Source organism: Phaeodactylum tricornutum, chromosome 21, assembly GCF_000150955.2.
Source record: "Phaeodactylum tricornutum CCAP 1055/1 chromosome 21, whole genome shotgun sequence".
NCBI lineage: Eukaryota > Bacillariophyta > Bacillariophyceae > Surirellales > Neidiaceae > Phaeodactylum > Phaeodactylum tricornutum.
In genome coordinates this window covers 83452-99839 of record NC_011689.1, presented here as the reverse complement: position 1 = coordinate 99839, position 16388 = coordinate 83452, and the positions used below count along the sequence as shown (strand labels likewise).

At 48.5% G+C, this 16388-nt stretch overlaps 8 protein-coding genes across 8 annotated transcripts; 4 read left to right on the top strand and 4 right to left on the bottom strand.

The window, feature by feature from the left end:
- Nucleotides 1-614: 614 nt before the first annotated feature.
- Nucleotides 615-1406, top strand: PHATRDRAFT_49160 (predicted protein; the record flags this gene model as incomplete). Its single annotated transcript, XM_002183891.1, has 1 exon — nt 615-1406. The coding sequence occupies one exon, from the start codon at nt 615-617 to the stop codon at nt 1398-1400; it is 786 nt and encodes a 261-aa protein (XP_002183927.1). The 3' UTR covers nt 1401-1406.
- A 245-nt stretch (nt 1407-1651) lies between these two features.
- Nucleotides 1652-3066, bottom strand: PHATRDRAFT_49159 (predicted protein; the record flags this gene model as incomplete). The annotated part of the gene is made up of 1 exon (XM_002183774.1): nt 1652-3066. Exon 1 carries the CDS (start codon nt 2972-2974, stop codon nt 1652-1654), a length of 1323 nt encoding a protein of 440 aa, XP_002183810.1. The 5' UTR covers nt 2975-3066.
- A 214-nt stretch (nt 3067-3280) lies between these two features.
- Nucleotides 3281-4764, top strand: PHATRDRAFT_49158 (predicted protein; the record flags this gene model as incomplete). The annotated part of the gene is made up of 1 exon (XM_002183890.1): nt 3281-4764. A coding segment is annotated over exon 1 (1386 nt), but the record flags the coding sequence as incomplete, so codon positions are not given.
- A 104-nt stretch (nt 4765-4868) lies between these two features.
- On the bottom strand, nt 4869-5453 carry PHATRDRAFT_42274 (predicted protein; the record flags this gene model as incomplete). Its single annotated transcript, XM_002183773.1, has 1 exon — nt 4869-5453. The coding sequence occupies one exon, from the start codon at nt 5451-5453 to the stop codon at nt 4869-4871; it is 585 nt and encodes a 194-aa protein (XP_002183809.1).
- Nucleotides 5454-8483: 3030 nt separating this feature from the next.
- PHATRDRAFT_49156 (predicted protein) lies at nt 8484-11815 on the top strand (the record flags this gene model as incomplete). The annotated part of the gene is made up of 2 exons (XM_002183889.1): nt 8484-8913; nt 8954-11815. 2 exons carry the CDS (start codon nt 8484-8486, stop codon nt 11782-11784), a joined length of 3261 nt encoding a protein of 1086 aa, XP_002183925.1. The 3' UTR covers nt 11785-11815.
- A 243-nt stretch (nt 11816-12058) lies between these two features.
- Nucleotides 12059-13207, bottom strand: PHATRDRAFT_49155 (predicted protein; the record flags this gene model as incomplete). The annotated part of the gene is made up of 2 exons (XM_002183772.1): nt 12130-13207; nt 12059-12097 (listed from the first exon to the last, which is right to left on the bottom strand). Exons 1-2 carry the CDS (start codon nt 13126-13128, stop codon nt 12059-12061), a joined length of 1038 nt encoding a protein of 345 aa, XP_002183808.1. The 5' UTR covers nt 13129-13207.
- A 1348-nt stretch (nt 13208-14555) lies between these two features.
- PHATRDRAFT_49154 (predicted protein) lies at nt 14556-15274 on the bottom strand. Its single transcript, XM_002183771.1, has 2 exons — nt 15156-15274; nt 14556-14931 (listed from the first exon to the last, which is right to left on the bottom strand). The coding sequence occupies exons 1-2, from the start codon at nt 15201-15203 to the stop codon at nt 14572-14574; spliced, it is 408 nt and encodes a 135-aa protein (XP_002183807.1). The 5' UTR covers nt 15204-15274; the 3' UTR covers nt 14556-14571.
- A 391-nt stretch (nt 15275-15665) lies between these two features.
- PHATRDRAFT_39807 (predicted protein) lies at nt 15666-15980 on the top strand (the record flags this gene model as incomplete). Its single annotated transcript, XM_002183888.1, has 1 exon — nt 15666-15980. One exon carries the CDS (start codon nt 15666-15668, stop codon nt 15978-15980), a length of 315 nt encoding a protein of 104 aa, XP_002183924.1.
- Between the last annotated feature and the right edge of the window lie 408 nt (nt 15981-16388).

The window sequence follows — 16388 nt, the reverse complement described above, 5'->3', positions numbered from 1 at the left end:
TAATGATACTTTCGATACAGGAAATGCTGTTCCTCTGTTGATCTCTCCAGAGGCCCGGTTCTGTCGCTGCATGTGTCGTTGGGACGCGTTGCCAAATTGGCGGGAAGCGAGGCAGTTACGGAGCGGGCGCTCTAAGTACCAAAATTTGGATCTCTAAATCCAAAATTGAATCAATGGAAAGAAGTAGAAATTTGAGATTCTGGATAACGTCTATAATAACGTCTCCGTTGAAGAGGTTATCGACATAGGATCAAAGCGTTACAAGCTTGCATGTGTTTCAAAAAAGAAAGACACCGAGGCGGTGTCAAGTGCGGGCGGGAAATTTTCCGTCGAGGCAGTTTCACACGGTCGTTGTTCGTATCCAGCCGTGTGTTTGTGTACGGACGGGTGGCTTTCCAGTCCGTAGAAGTAGTACTAACAGTAAGCTTCTATGAAATAAGGAAATTCGTACGGCCCGTGATTTTAGTTTGAGTGTTTGTATTTCCAAAAACAAATAAAAACCCTCCTCGAACACGAACCATACGACCTTTGGGGACTCGCCTAACCATACGTACACTGCCAACGCTCGACACCCATCCCACCATCCTCACCTTTCTTGTTATAATACGGCTGGAATGGTGAAAAACCGTCGTGGCAAGCGCAAACACGATGATCCTACGGTGGACGAAGGCAGCGACACGGGAGCTCCAGACACCACCACGGACACGGCAGTTCCGGACGAACCCGCCGACGCATCTCCCGAAGTGACGGAACCCACGGAACCACCGGTGGATATATCCAAACTCGTCACGAAGGGTTTGTGGGACGACGACGCCAAAGTCGTGGAATCTTCGCTGACGGAAGTAGCGAATCTGAGTTTTGGACATTCACAGGCGGGGCCTAACCGTGTCACCATTAGTCTCACCGGTGGACTCCTCGCCATTGTCAAGGCGATGCACCGCTTCTCCGACGACGCACTCGTACAAGCTGCCGGCGGGAGAGCACTCCAGAATCTGGCACTGGATCAGAACAACAAGGGCGGTATCGCTAGCGCCGGAGGTATTCAAGTCCTCGTGGCCGCCATGGAACGATTCCCTGACGACTCCGCCGTGCAAATGGGCGGCTGTGGGACATTTCAGAATCTCGTATGGGGCAACGACGAAAACGGAACCCGCATCGTACAAGCCAAAGGCGTGCCCGCCATTATTAACGCCATGCAACGACACGCAGATCTCGCGGAAATGCAGGAATGGGCCTGTGGAGCGCTCTACCTCCTAGCCCTCGGGGAAGACAGTGACGTCAAGGACGCCATACTGGACGCGCACGGATTGACCAACATTGCCGCCGCCATCGAAAATCATCGCGACGATGCCGGGATTCGGGAAAAGGCGCGGAACGCCCTGGCGAGGCTCTTGTGGTGAGAAATGAATACCTGAGCGGTACCCAATGAACCAGTTTGTGAAATGTGAATGTAGAGGCGAGTCGGTGCGGACTCACCACATCCGTGTCCGTAACGTCGAAAGATGGGTGGAGGTACCAAAACAAAGATTTTCGCATAAAACGTAAAGAAACGGCAATAATACTGTAAGCAAATACTAATGTGCAATGATATTCCGCAACTATCAAAGCTATTGTGTATACACGCAAAACAGTTCACTGCTGTTTGCTGTCATTACGGTTTTTCGTCTTGTTTGATACTCAAGGCCCGTTTCGGTTGCGAGCGCAATACGTTGAAAAGGGCACGCGATTTGACAATGATGAGTCGGGGTACAGTGTCATGGGAAGTTGCCCCAGACGCCTTCGTGTTCACGATGGGGGTGATGCAAGGCTGGTCGGCGTGTTCGTTACTACACTCGTTCCCCAAGGCCCATACGCGGGTAATACACGCCAATACGGCCGGCAACTCGCGATTCCCATTGATATCTATGGCAACCACGACACTTTGGTCGGAGCAAGTGGCAGCCTTCCATGCAGATTGGAGTGCATGCGGCATTCCGTCGTACGTAGTCCCGTGTACCGAGTCCTCTTTGTGAGGTTCACTGGCGCTGTTGTTATTTTCATCATTGTTGTCGTCGTCGTGATTCTTCTGATGTAAACTTCCCGATGCCAGAATATCCCAATGGTAAAAGGACAAGTGCGGGTAGAGTTGTCGTGCTGTTTGTATGGATTGGATCGACTTGTCAATCCCCACCATACGGCGTCCATCATGGTCCCCGGCGAGAACCGCGACTGTCGTTTGGGTCGTTGTTGGTGACGCCGTGGCTCGGTGTACGCGGTGAACGGTAACACCCACGTCACACCCAATCTCAACAAAGTGTTCGTGCGGTAGTACATGCACGAGACAGGCCCGACGATACGTTGCTGTTTCACCACAAACAATAATTTTGCGTGTGACGGTTTCGTCTAGGATGGGCACCAAATGATGGAGAGCCACATGGTAGGTGCTACCGCGTGGGTACTGAACCAGCACGCGAGGAACGTATGTCCGTTGGGATTGTGGATGGTCTAGACTGGATCGAGAATGCGGTAGCGAAGATGCTTCACCCGAATCCTTTGTGCGGTTGTTGTTGTTGTTGTTGTCGTCAACGTCTTTGACAGTATCGTCGGACACGAGTTTTACTACCTTGGCACGGGCAAAGAGTTCCAGTCGTTGGTTTAAGGGGAACGTTGTTGTAGAAAGATTGGAGATTGCGAGTTTCTCGTGAGAATGCTCTAGAGATGCCTGGAGCAGGTTGTCCTCGTTTGCTTTAGTTCCTTCTCGTGAAGGTCGCTGTCGCTGTCGCTGTCGTCGTCGACTCCTGCCTTTACTTTTACAGACCCAAACGAGTTGGGAGGGTGTCGTGACGGTTTGGCCGTAGTCGTCTCGCAACATCTTTTCCACGTGATCGCAACAAAGGTACTGGTACGGTTGAGTAGGATGATTGGGAAGATTCGGTATGTTTCTAGATCCCAATGAATCAGGTTCCTCAACGCAAGTCTCCCGTACATTCGTCATGGTGTAAACGGTTGCCTGGTAAGCCTCGTCGACAAATACAAGTCAACACAAACACATACAACACAACTCAGTGAGGGAGGTGTCGGACGATGGACTTGGGTCTGATTGTGAATGCAGATTCCGTCGGGATGAAAGTAGGTAGGACCACACCGTAAGTATGATGGCATTCCCGCCGGATCGGGACCCAAAAGAAGTCTGTCTCGGTACGTTCGCAATCCACTCTCCTTCCACGTGGGACCGCCCCTGGAACCGCAAGACCGCAACCGTACCGACTCCAACTGGGGCTCACATTTTCTCGGTCAACTATCTAGCTACTACTGATTTAGTTACGACTACTACTACGCTTGTCAGTTCCCTCCATTGCTTCATCGACTCATTCAAATCAAAGGAGTAAACCATAGAATGAGCAGAAATCGTTCGCGAATCCCGCGGAGACGGTACACGTGGCCAAAGGCAGCGGTAGTGATGACGGTAATGGGTTGGGGACTCTTGCTCCTCGTATGCACCGAAGCGGCCCAGTCGTCGTCGTCTCCTTCGGGCACCAACACTACCCGTAGTCGGAGTACGGCTACCGGTACTACCGACGAATCGTCCACGAGCGTTACGCGGGTGGGGAATCTGGATTATCTCGACGCCGCCACCATGGCGTACTACTTGGATGCCCCGCGGTGGACCGCCGATCATCCGGAACACGACGTCGTCGTTCTCTTTTACGCACAGTGGTGTCGCAACTGTCACGCCTTTGCCCCTCTGTACGATCAAATGTCGAAATTACTACACGCCGGTACCAAAGATTCGCAACTAGTAATGGGATTGTTCGATTGTGAACAGGACAAGGCGCATTCTCGAGTTTGCAGTGACGCTGGCGTTACACACTATCCCACCATCATGTTCCTCTCCTCCAGCGGACAAGTCCTCCAACGCGGACGACGGTCTCCGAAAGTCCCACTGCCCAAACACATCACCACCTTTCGTGGTAATTGGCAGTACGGCGACGCCGTCATGGATTGGATCAAGACACTGCGAGGGTTGAGTCACTGGCATCGCGCTGGATGGGGGAAAACGCTCCGGAATCTTCTCTTTGGACGACGCCACCGTGATCCCGCCCGCGAACGACTCCCCACCGGAATTCCGTCGGGTACAAACCGGCGGGACGGAACCACGACGGCCGGGAACGGGGCCACCCACGCCTCGCACGAACAACAAGAATTGCGAGACGAAATCCGATCCTTGTCCGATCTCGTCATTCGCTCCAGTACCATTGTGGACGCCCTATTGTTCCCCGTCACCGCTGCCGCAAACAAGACTCTATCCACCAATGTGATACGCGACGAAAACGCCAAGAACTACACCGACGTCTTTGCCTTTTTGCGAGACGCCTGGCACAGCAACCGCACCTCCCACCAAGTAATACGAACCTGTGCCATGGAAGTGGCGTTAGACTACTGTGGACGCTTGAATACGCACGTGACGGAGGATTGGTTGACGGCATTTCCCTCCATCGACCGCATTACGGAAGCCGATTTGAATCTGTTCCGGAACGAATTACCGAAACTTGTGGCCAAGCAGGAACCCTACTGTGCGGTAGTGGAAGACTGCATCGTTGGTGATTTTGCCGAAGAGCATTGTCGCCCCGCTGCTTGTCCCTTTGTCGATCCCGCCGCGTGCCGGTATCTGACGTGCTGTCTCACCGAGCAAGTCTACGAAGAATACGCCGTGGCCATGGATTTGGTTGAAAACGTCACGGCGGGCACTTCCGCAAACATTGACGCAGCCGACAAAGATACGCCGTCGAACCCAAAATCGGGTAGCCGTGGAGGTTGGGGGTTTCAATCCTAAAAAATCAAAACTAATTTTCTACCAAACAAGAAACGCTCTAGAGTTTCTTCCTCGTTTATTCTTCTTGATAATCGTCGCCAGCGCCGGCCTGTAAGACTTGATTCAAATCGACCCGCATTTCGTTGACTTCGTCCCCTCGTAGTACCGATTGTGCCATGGTAACCGTCACATCAAACTGCAACATTTCCAGCATCCCCCGGACGTATCCGCACAACAGCTGCGAGTATTCCAAATCAGATCGGTCCGGAGGTAATTCCACAAATAGACTCAATGGATTTTCGGCAAACTGAATGGAAAAATGCGAGTCTTCTTGCACACCGGCTTCCGTAGTTATTCCCAGAAACATTTTTAGAGCCATTTTGAGAACGTCGCTGGTATCCTTGAATTGGCTGCACGTCACGGCAGTTTGTGATTGCGGCTCGAGCGATGCCTTGGCGAGGAATTCTTCGACACTTCGAATACCCATACTGTGGCCCATTCGGTCCAGTTCGGCCTGGATCTTATCGTTGGTTTCGAGGTCACGAACGAGTTCAGCCACGAGCGCACCGTACGTCAAAGCAAATAACTCGGCGTTGGCTTTGGGTTGCTTCGCCCAGAGCTGATTCGCCAAATAGGTCGGAGACCAACTCTTGGAAGCCATTCTATTCAAAACACTAGCAATCTTCGGCCAACAAGAAAAGCAGAGGAGTCGAGACAAATTAAAGTTACGTTTGGTAAACTGTACCGCTGGCCCAGGTCTAATAATATGGTTGACGTGAGAAGGAAAGCCGGCAAACTGGAAAAAAACGTACGAGACAGCGATGAGACATCATGTTCCTCGGCGAAATGGAAAAACGCATACAACTTACAGCTTGCGTTACCATACCTGTTGAAACCTCGGGTACATCTCAACAACTGTGTCCGTAGGACGGTCAGACGGTGATTTTATCTCGGTTTGTATTGTAGCTATTGCATGGTTTTTGATTCTAACTATAAGCTACTACTTGTCGCGAAAGCGTCCGCGCCTGCCGTAAAAGACTTAGGCGGAGCCTTGCGTTAAGGGAGGGGAAGAACTCCTCAAGGGAGTGAGTTGGTCGTGTCAAGTAATAGATTGTATCGGGACCAACTATCCTAGAGAAACAGACCTTTTGGTTTGTGTAGATCTTAAAATTATAAGGTTAGTTGATTAAGCTACTTTGAGGAATTCCAGTCATCACGTAGGGTCAATGACTGCAAGGAGAGATTGGCTGTGGAACTTAGCTATTGCATGGTTTTTGATTCTAACTATAAGCTACTACTAAGCGTTACCTCGTTCAACACATTTGTGCTACGAAATAGAAACTTCTACATACTTTCAATTGTTGATCAAACAGTGGACAAATTTGCAATCCTTATTGAAATCAAAGCACAATAATTATTCTAGAGAGATGACTATTACATTATCTACTTTGGCTCAGTGAAATTGTGACTCTGACAAAATCCAATCACTATCAACGACACACGATACAGCCTTTTCCTGTGTGTTGCGAGGAAATCGCAAATCTTTTTTAGGCGAGTTGTAGAACGAAAACCAAAACCAAAATCTCAATAAGCTCTCTGAACTTCTCGGCAAGCCTTGGCCCTCTTGATCGTGTCACTTCACAAGTGCACGTAGTACTCGGCTTCATCGAGCAAGCCCAAAGGCACTGACTGACATTGCAAGATTCAACAGTACCCCCGAACTCCAATAAATATATATGGATTCCTACCTAGTCTTGACCCAGTGGACCAGGACTCATGTATACATAATGCCTGCAAAAATGCTACCAATAATTCTGACTGTCAATAAATCCTCATCATATCGTTCTTCACTGATATAACGAATATGCATTCCCCTTTTTGAGATGTGCCCGTATTTCGACGCACGGACTTCGGCATCCAAACCCGAAAGATTTTGTTGGACCAGCCTTGTTCGCCTTCTTCGTCACAGAATCACGGCTGCCGACGTATATGAGGAGACGGGTATCGGATACGTAGACTACATATAGTACCTGAACCCAAACACTATTATTTGTGGGATTTGTTGTCGGGAGTCGACGCAAAGATGAAGAAGACAAGACGTTCCTCTTGCGCTCGGAATCACAGAAAATCCCCTCCAAGCGTGGACAAGCGCCAACTCAACTTTTCCTCCCGACATTCCCCAGATACTGCTATGAATTACGCTCATCATCTCTTGATCCGGCTAGGTGCTGATGTGACAATCAGAGCAGACAACGCACGAGGTCACGGGAGGAGTAAAGAGTCACCCCGCGGTGAAACTTTGGGAACGCTCCCAAATCTTCTGTAGGAAAGAATCGGTGGGCCGTTGGATCCCGTGATACCTTGAGAATTCCCGAGCGGCCCATGGGAAAACCACCATTAATCACGTCACCAAACATGGGAAAAGTAGAAGATCATCAGGGACAATTCTGCTCGTCATCGTCGAACATCCCGCCCCAGTTACCTCATTGTGTCTTCGAATTTGGACGTTGTCAGCCCACAATGGTGGGAAAAAGTTCCCAAGAAATTCCCTTGCAGCCTATTCGAGCTCCATTCCGCAGACATAGTCTAAATCATACTCACACGGCTGAACTCATTGCAGCAGTACAGCTTAAAACTCACCTGAGAAATGATGATGACAGCAGCGAAAACGAATCGCGTCTGAGCGTCGCCAGCAATTGGACTGATAACTCAACGTGGGGAAAAGTTCCCAAGAAATTCCCTTGCAGCCTCTTCGAGCTCCATTCCGCAGACGTAGTCTAAATCATACTCACACGGCTGAACTCATTGCAGCAGTACTGCTTAAAACTCACCTGAGAAATGATGATGACAGTAGCGATAACGAATCGCGTCTGAGCGTCGCCAGCAATTGGACTGATAACTCAACGTAACACAGTTTCAACGATGCCGATCTGAGCCTACAATCTTGCATGTCGTAATCTTCGGTTTCTAGTAGAGAGCTTGATGGCTCTGATGTTGCATCGATTCTTCGGATGAATCCTCTGTACCAGTCCGGTCGTGAGTCTCCATGCTCCATAACAAACCAACATTTTCAATACGAAGTCCAGTACCCGTTTACCGTTATAAGAATTGTGACGAATAGAACCGTAGACAAGAGATACATGGTTTGGATGATGTGCAGAACTCGTCACTGGAAGACTCTATTACCGTCGAAGGCCTCGATGATAGAATCAAGAAGATCTAGAATTGGTCTTGAACCTAACAATAAATGGACAATGTAACCCCTTAGACAAAAGTCACATATAGATAAAATTATCAGAAATTCTTCATACGGATGTCATGATCAAAAAAATCGAAATGTTACTAACAGTAGTAATAAACGAAATTAATGCTATTTGATCACCATAAGCAGCTAACCCTAACCATTGCAGTTAATTCGAAAATTCCCTCCATAATTTATTTTGCTCAGAAACTGCACAGATCGGCGACTAGAACATAGAGAAAACCTGGTGAAAAACCCGCAGCAATTTTGCGGCACCCACCACCAAACACTACTTCCTAGCTAGGTCCTTATTCGCTGCGTTCCGCTTCGAATGTGAAACAATCCTGCATCCTGAACGATTATTCAAGGTTGGTGATCAGTATATTCAGGAAGCGCAAAAGAAAGTGAAAGTGATTGTTTACGGTCCCTTCTTCACGGTCAGTACCGAAGATGGATGACAGTACCGGGGACGGAAGTTCCGAGGGGCATGACGGCGACGACAAGCCCCGATTGAACTGGACGAGCGCGCAGGAACAGCTAGTAGGCAGGGAAAGCGAATGGAAGAGGCTACATCGAGCCTTGGAAGAAGCAGTCAGCGGTAGTGCTCGCATGCGCAGCAATAGTCACAGTGAGACTTTGCCACGGCGGAGCTGCGCGCTCAAGTCTCCACCAATCGTGTTTGAAGGCGAATCGGGGATGGGGAAAACCTTTTTAGTGACACAATTTTTGGTCCACGTTCAAGAAGAGCACAAACATGTTCTAGCTGGGTATGGAGCCTTTCCGTTCGGACGATCGGACGTGCCTTTCGCGCCCTTCCAATCTGCTATGCACGACATATTGAGTGTCTTGCTGCGAGAAGATCGGGAGATATGGAAAACCCGTTTCACAGAGCAGCTGCCCATTGAACTAAATATCTTGAGAATACTGTTTCAAGATCTGGATGATCTCTATCAGAGCCGATCCGTACAAACCCTACCTGAAACGGGAAAACTCTTCTCGAAGCACTTCTATGGAAGAAGGGTTGAAATGGGGATTTGAGCGTTTACGCTTGGCACTAAGGAGTTTGTTTCGGCTTATTACAATTCACCGTCCTGTGGTTTTGATTCTGGATGATCTACAGGAGGCCGAGATTGATGCTTGGAGCATCATAACGACCTTGGTACATGACTCAAGCTTACCAGGCTTGCTACTAGTTGGAACCATGATTCCGAAATCGTTGGAAATAATGAATGCCTGTAGTGCGGTAGAGATACACACGCTGGCGCCCTGGCGGGAAATCGGAACGCATGCGTGGCTCGAGGCGCTGGTGCAGAAAGCGAGCAAAGAGGATTTGCAAGCCTTAGTGAAATTCGTTTCTGGTAAAGCGTATGGATGCCCACTGTCGACTATTCGGCTGTTGCGGCATTTGGAATACCATGATTGTTTTTCCTATGATACCGAGCGCCGATGGACTATCCAGCTTCCAACATACATGGGGTCCGGCTCGACTATTTTCGAAAGTGTTTGCCGTCTCCCCAACGCAATGATGGCTTTAACAACGGCTGCATGTCTGCAAACCAACATAATCGATCCCGATACTCTTTTTTACCTGCTCACGGCGGAAGAGGATGAAGGAGATGCATATACTTCAAATTCACAGATTGGCGTTACGCATCCGATGAAGTGTATTGGGGATTTGTATACGGTCTTAGACCACGCTGTTGATGCCGGTCTCTTGATCCGCAGAGCGCAAGATAGCGTTACACCCCTCCCATCACGTGGCAACTCACCTCCTCCCAGAACGCTGGTAATCTATCGCTTCGCAAATAGCTCGACCCGTCAAGCCGCCTACGAACTTGTCCAAACCCCTGATGAATGGCATTTACGTATTGGGCGCCACCTGCGTGATTGGATGCATCAAGTTGCTGAACGGGGCTCTCGAATAGAGGATTCGTTACATATCCAAGTCGTTCGCCAGCTCACTTTAGGTCAACCCGGAATTCTGGACAGCTGGGAATTGCTTGATTTGTCCGAACTGAACTACCAAGTAGCACAAAGAACCGCCCACAAAGCAAGTTTCTACGCCTCTCTTTCGTTCTTGAAAGATGGCATTAGACTTCTCGGCAACGATCCTTGGAAACATCATTTCGATCTCGCATTGGAGTTTTCTATCGCGATTGCACGCATGTATTCAGCCTGCGGTCGATATCAAGATGCCATCCTGAGCGCCGATCAAGTAATATTCCGCACAAATTCGATTCGACATCAAAGGGTGGCTCATATGATAAAAATGTCACACATCTTTTTTCACGAAGGGCGGAGCACCGATGCAATAGATTACACGTTGGACGTTTTAGAGTCTTTGGAGTGTCCATTTCCGCGACGCTTTCACAAAGTGCACATCGCCACAAATCTGTTGAAAGTACGTAAGATGCTAAAAAGTCGTGCCGACGTCGAACTGCGCAATTTACCCACGGCTACAGATCCCAAGGTGGAGTACACAGCGGACTTTTTGGAAAAGTTGGGAGAGTATGCATACAACGCTAGAACTCCACAACCAGACTGCCTGACACTAGTGCTACTACGACATATGTTACTGACTCTTGATTATGGAGTATTGACGCAAACTGCCGCGTCGTTTGTGGTAGTTGGATTCATATTTTGTCAAATTGGAGAGTTTGACGAGGGTGCCAAATATGCCGACATCGGTCTCGAATACGCTGCCCGAGGGAACGGAGGAAGGAGTGATCAGCGTGCTATTGTTCTATATCACTTCTTTGTGGCCCACTGGAGTTCATTGTACTACCATAGTATAGAACCTACCACGCGAGCAGTATTAGCAATGTGGGAGATGGGATCGGTTCAAACTGCTATCGAGGACACGATTGCTTTGCTTCGTCTAAAGTACACAGCAGGTCAGGATCTGACGAAAGTCTCAGCGGCAATTGCAAACCAAGATGCTAATCTCCGAGACTATCAATTGGTACACCTTCTTGACGTGAACATGTCGTTCTTTCAAATGGTTTCGAATTTCATGGGCAAATCCGAATCCCCGTCGGTGCTGAGCGGAGAGTACATGGATCAGGATAAAATGGTTACCAAGTGGACACAGCAAGGCAACGAAAATGCCTTGCAAGCATTGTACTTTCATCAGATGGAGCTGGCGTACTACTTCGGCGACATTAAGCTAGCGAAGAAGATGCTCAAAAAGATGTGGTCCCCCTACACTCAAGGTGCTGATATTTGGGTGACTGTCAAGGTGTTCTACAAAGGTATGGTCTACGTATCGCTATACGCGTCTACTGGACAAAAGAAATATAAAGTACGAGGCAATGCAGCAATAAGACAAATGAAAGCATGGGTTGAAAAAGGCGTCGTAAATTGCCAGCACATGTTGCTACTCTTACGAGCCGAAGAACTTACAGGTCCTCTTTCTGGTTGCGAAAACGATTTTGACTTCACGCGCCGTGCATTCGACGATGCCATCTCTTGTGCTCGAAAGCATAGATTTTTGCAGCATCAGGCGCTCGGAAACGAGCTTGCGGCCATTCATTGCATTCGACAGAACGAAGACAGCTGGGCAGCAGCCTATCTTGACAGCGCAAGAAAATTGTACGGAGAATGGGGCGCCGCAGCCAAAGTTGAGCAGATGGATCACAAGTATCGTCGTGTTTTTGAGGGGTCGACCGAGATGCTAGATTCAGACATGAATGCCTTCACATCCTCCTTTCACAGTCAGCGACTTCACCGCAATTTGCGAATTTTGCCTTAAAAGCACTTTATAAAGCTCTGGAGTACGATGCTTGCACGCGAAATCTGTAGCTGCTGTCATATAGGCCGTGCAGAAATATGATGTCTCCTTTACGCGCTTGAAACGTCTCCACTTTTAAAATCCCTGGAAAACTTGCTCGTATCCGGGCAAGCCCATTCGACGAGTCCATGGCTTCCCATCCAATGTTTCGTAAATTGGATGAATAACAACGGCCTCTATTGGCAAAGGTTCTGGAGAAAGTGTCTTCATAGGTTGAATTATGCTTGTCAATATATCAGCCCATTCTTTGCCGCTGTCGGCTTTCGGAAAGGGTCTGCCAGCACCAGGTGCGGGATCGTCACGTACCGTAATGCGCTTCCAAAAAGCCAACATAAGCGTCACACGCCGATTCGATGAACATGGCATGCATTCCTGATTGACCGGAGCCACACCCTTACCAGGTATCACGCCGTGAAGGACTTTTCCGTCGAAGGCCACCAAACGATTATAAACTGCCGGAGTGTACCACCCTTGATCCGCCAAGTGTTGACTGCTCCGTCGCTGGTTGGTGATCAAGGAAGGTCCTCCTACGGAGTCGTTTCCCGGAGTCAAATATAGGATCGTGCTGACGAGAGGATTTCGAATGACGTCCCCGTCGCCTTCATTGTCACTGTCAAAATGCAGTTGATGGCCGGTAGCGTGAGGCCGGTTGTGCGCCCACATTTCACAGTACGTACACTGTTGTACGAGAGGCTTCCATTCGGCAATTTGCCTTTGAATGCGTCTAATAATACTTCCAATAGTACCATACTCATTACGACCAGTCTCTGGATCAAGTGGTATCAGATAGCTAAAATAAGGGCTAGGCGGTTCGACGGCGTACTGGTGAGACGTCCAGTAATGCGCGTTTGGGTCATAGAACGCAGTTAGTAGACAATTCAGTTCATCCTTAGACAAAAATTGATCCCAAATACGACATGGCGCGGTATTCGATAAAGAAGACCTCGGTTGTTGCACGAATGCGATACTTCTGCCGGTGGGGTAGTTCAGAACCGACGAAGAAAGTCGACAGGTAAAGTTCAGAACTTTCAGGATACTATTGGCTTCGTCGGGACGTCTCGATTGCAGCAAAATCATGGCAAGCTTTTCGCCTGCTTGCTGGTGGACAACATCGTGAGCGCTAGCCGATACATTGGAACTGTTCCTCATCTCATTGTGCGTTGATTCCCATACACTGCGATAGAGCTTTTCCACTTCAATGAGATCAGTAACTTTAGCCGATTTCAACCACAGCGATCTCGCTTCCTTGCACAGCTGCTCAAGATGCTGTACATGGGAGTCTCTTTGACCTACGTTAGCATCCATCGTGGCAGGCTTGGTATAAGTGGGAGTTCTTCGCCAAGGCGCTTTCCTGTGATGGCGATGGTTGTTGTGCCAAACAAATACCGATTGGACCGACGCTTACCGAAATGAAAGGCATACATGCTTAAATTTAAATTTAATTATTTTTTACACGTTGAATTTTCGAATCACATTCTAGCGGCCGCACAGACATAAGCGGTTTTGGGGAAAGAATGTTTTTTTTCTGATTGCTGACAGTGAGCCACGATGGACGACTCTACTAGCAGTGAATGGACGAACTTGACACCCAAACTGGTAGTCGGACAATCCTCATTCTCTATCAAAGTGGAATACGTTACACTTTGCGCTCAACGTACAACAGAAACATAGTGGGAGACCTTACATTCAACGTCTCAGGATAAGGAAAAGGCACCTTCAGTAAACGCAAGTTTTTTCACTCCTACTACAAGAGAAATGCCCCCTATGCCACACTCCGCTGCTCGTGCAGTTCTGCAAACACGGGCTCTCCAGTGCAGTTTCAGCTCCATTTTTCATCTGAAAAGGGCTGGTATGGATATCCAACAAGCGAATTTTATTGAAAACCTGTTTGTTGGATCTGTTGGAGTGCCTCTAGTCATCATGGGAGCCACCGGGGTCGTATACTCTTTCTTCAAGACATCCGACTAATGTAAGCATTTCGTTATGGAAACTTATAACATTGATAATTCGCTTGGAAAGCCGAAATTTTCGCAACATACAAATCGTGAGCGAGCTTTTACGTCGTCTCGAATGACATCAGTATCAATTCGTTTCGTAGCGCTCACAGTCAACAATATTTTTGTCAGAAGAAGTGATTACTCGTAGAAGCTACCATCAGCTTTCCCTACGCCGTAGGTATCACGGGATCCTAGTAGCTGGTGACATGGTCTAAGGTAACGGGTGCTTACCAAATGCCAATTGGTGCAGTACATGGCCGAGTTATCAATCCATATCATGGCGTGAAACGATGGCCCTGTGGCTAGTCTGAAGCAAAAAGCAAGTGCAAGCACCATAAATATCTCCGTGCAATCACCAACATGTGATTCAGGCTTGTTGTACCCGAGTATTCATAGGCAAATAAAGGCGAGGACAAGATTGCAGAACTGCCAGCATTGAAACGATTTGTATGATCGTCTGCGTGCAAGCATCCAGCAACCATACGTGTCGATGCTGACGAGTGAGCGTTGTACCTCCAATTGTGCGTATGGACAATCTATAGATTGTTGGTAATGTGCCCACGGCTCTCTCTTTGGTAGACATACATATAGAGCCAGGATAGTGTATGGAAGAGATCAACGATTCCGTGACCAATGGATATAACCACTGAAACGGAGGCAATCCTTGGCGGAACCTCGTCAGACAAGCGATGGCCTGTTCCATATTTCAGTGTCGAGTAACGCACGAAGGGCACTCCGCGTTTTATAAAAACTAGTTCAGATTTAAACTGGGAATATCCGGGACTTCGTCTTCTTCCGTTGCTGCAGGTTTATCGTCTGTTCTGTCATCGCCGTCTGCCTTTTCCTCGGGACCTTTATCCTTGCTCTCTAATGCAGCCTTTTCCGCTTGCTCTTTACGGATCTTCTCCAACTTTTCCAGTTCTTCGTTGCCTTCTTCAATCGCTTGTTTCGCCTTTTTCTCCATATCCTTGACCTTTTCCGGATCCTGCATTTCTTTCTTCGTTTTCGTCATGGCCTTTTGAAATCCGTTGGATCCCATCATTTTTTTCATTTGTGCTTGAAAAGCCGGATCCTGCATCATTTGTTGGGCCTCGCGCATCATTTCTGGATCCTGAGCGTGTCGGAGAAAGGGTACGAGTGAGCAAGAAGGCCACAATTACGGTAAACATAGATTCCTGACAGCAGAACGCGTCGACACGCGATAACAGTCTCGGAAGAGTCAGCGGGGTGCCCGACTAACGGAGAATTGATGAACGAAGGCATGAAAATCTGACAAGCGCTGCACAGTAGTCTGAACGCAAAAGCTGAATACACCACATAATACTACGCACGCACCTGCATATCCTTCATGAGCTGCGCGAGGAGCATGTTATTCATGGCCATTGTGACGTTGTCTACGGAGAAACAGTAAAAATATTCGAAAACGAAGGTTTCCGGATGTTTCGAGGGAGCGCTTGGTTTGTCTGGGGGTCTCCTTGGCTTGAGGAGAAAGCCAATTCAGTCGGACGACAACGCCGGGAAAGTCGTTTCTCGTCACTATTCAACGATGGCGACGAATTTCGAGGCTGTCGTGTCGCTCGCGCATGTCACGGATGATTGCTTTCAACACTTCAACTTGGGCGCGTAGACTCGCTCGAATGCAACCTCCAACCAACCCGGACATTCGTCATCGACTAAACAACCCGGAGCGGACAATCCGAAACGATTTTCTTGGCTCGATAATTTTCGACCGTATCTTACAATTAATTGTTTTCTCACAACGACGTTACCGCTCTTTCTGTCGTCTCTGACCAATTGTCGTTTGCAGACAAACCTATCTTCTCAATCACCCGTTAAGAATTTACCATGCTTCGAATTACGCTGATCATCTTTGTATTACTGGGTGGAGTGGATGCGTTTCAGAGTGGGACACCCTTACCGGCGCGAATTGTCCATCCCGGAGTCACTACGGGCCGAACGCTTCCGACTGGCGACCCGCACCCAGCGTTGACTTCCTCAACGGGCTTGGCTGCTATTCGTCCGCCCAACAAGAAAGTCATTACCGAGGAAGAAAAGGAAGCGTCCACGAGTATTGGACGGCTGTTGTCTCCACTCAACCCCTACATGTGGTTCGTCTACATGTTCGTCTTTATCTTTGCGGCCGATTTCGTTCGCAACTAGAAATTTCATGGAACCATTCCGTGCCTTATTTGCAAGAAAGGAAGGAAAATAGCCGGGTATGCGCCTTAACGTTTTGGCGTATTGAGGGAGGAGAAAAAGGATCGAAATGAAGCGGGAGGTTTGGTAGTGATGGTTGCAAGGAGCCAACTACCAACCTTCCGTTCTACCTACCTACCTTCCTTCATATATAGTGAGACGTAAACAAACGTAATTTCTTGTATTTTACAGTTAGATACTTTCTTGTATGCAGATTCGCTGCACTAGTCGCCAGGGAAGTTGACACTTATATTCCGACAGTTCAAATCAACAACATCATCCATGGAAAGATTGTTGTTACAGTTAGGCTTTTTCTCCAAATTGGAATCCACCAGCAAGGGTTAGGGCTTCTTTTTCTACCGGTTGTCTTCT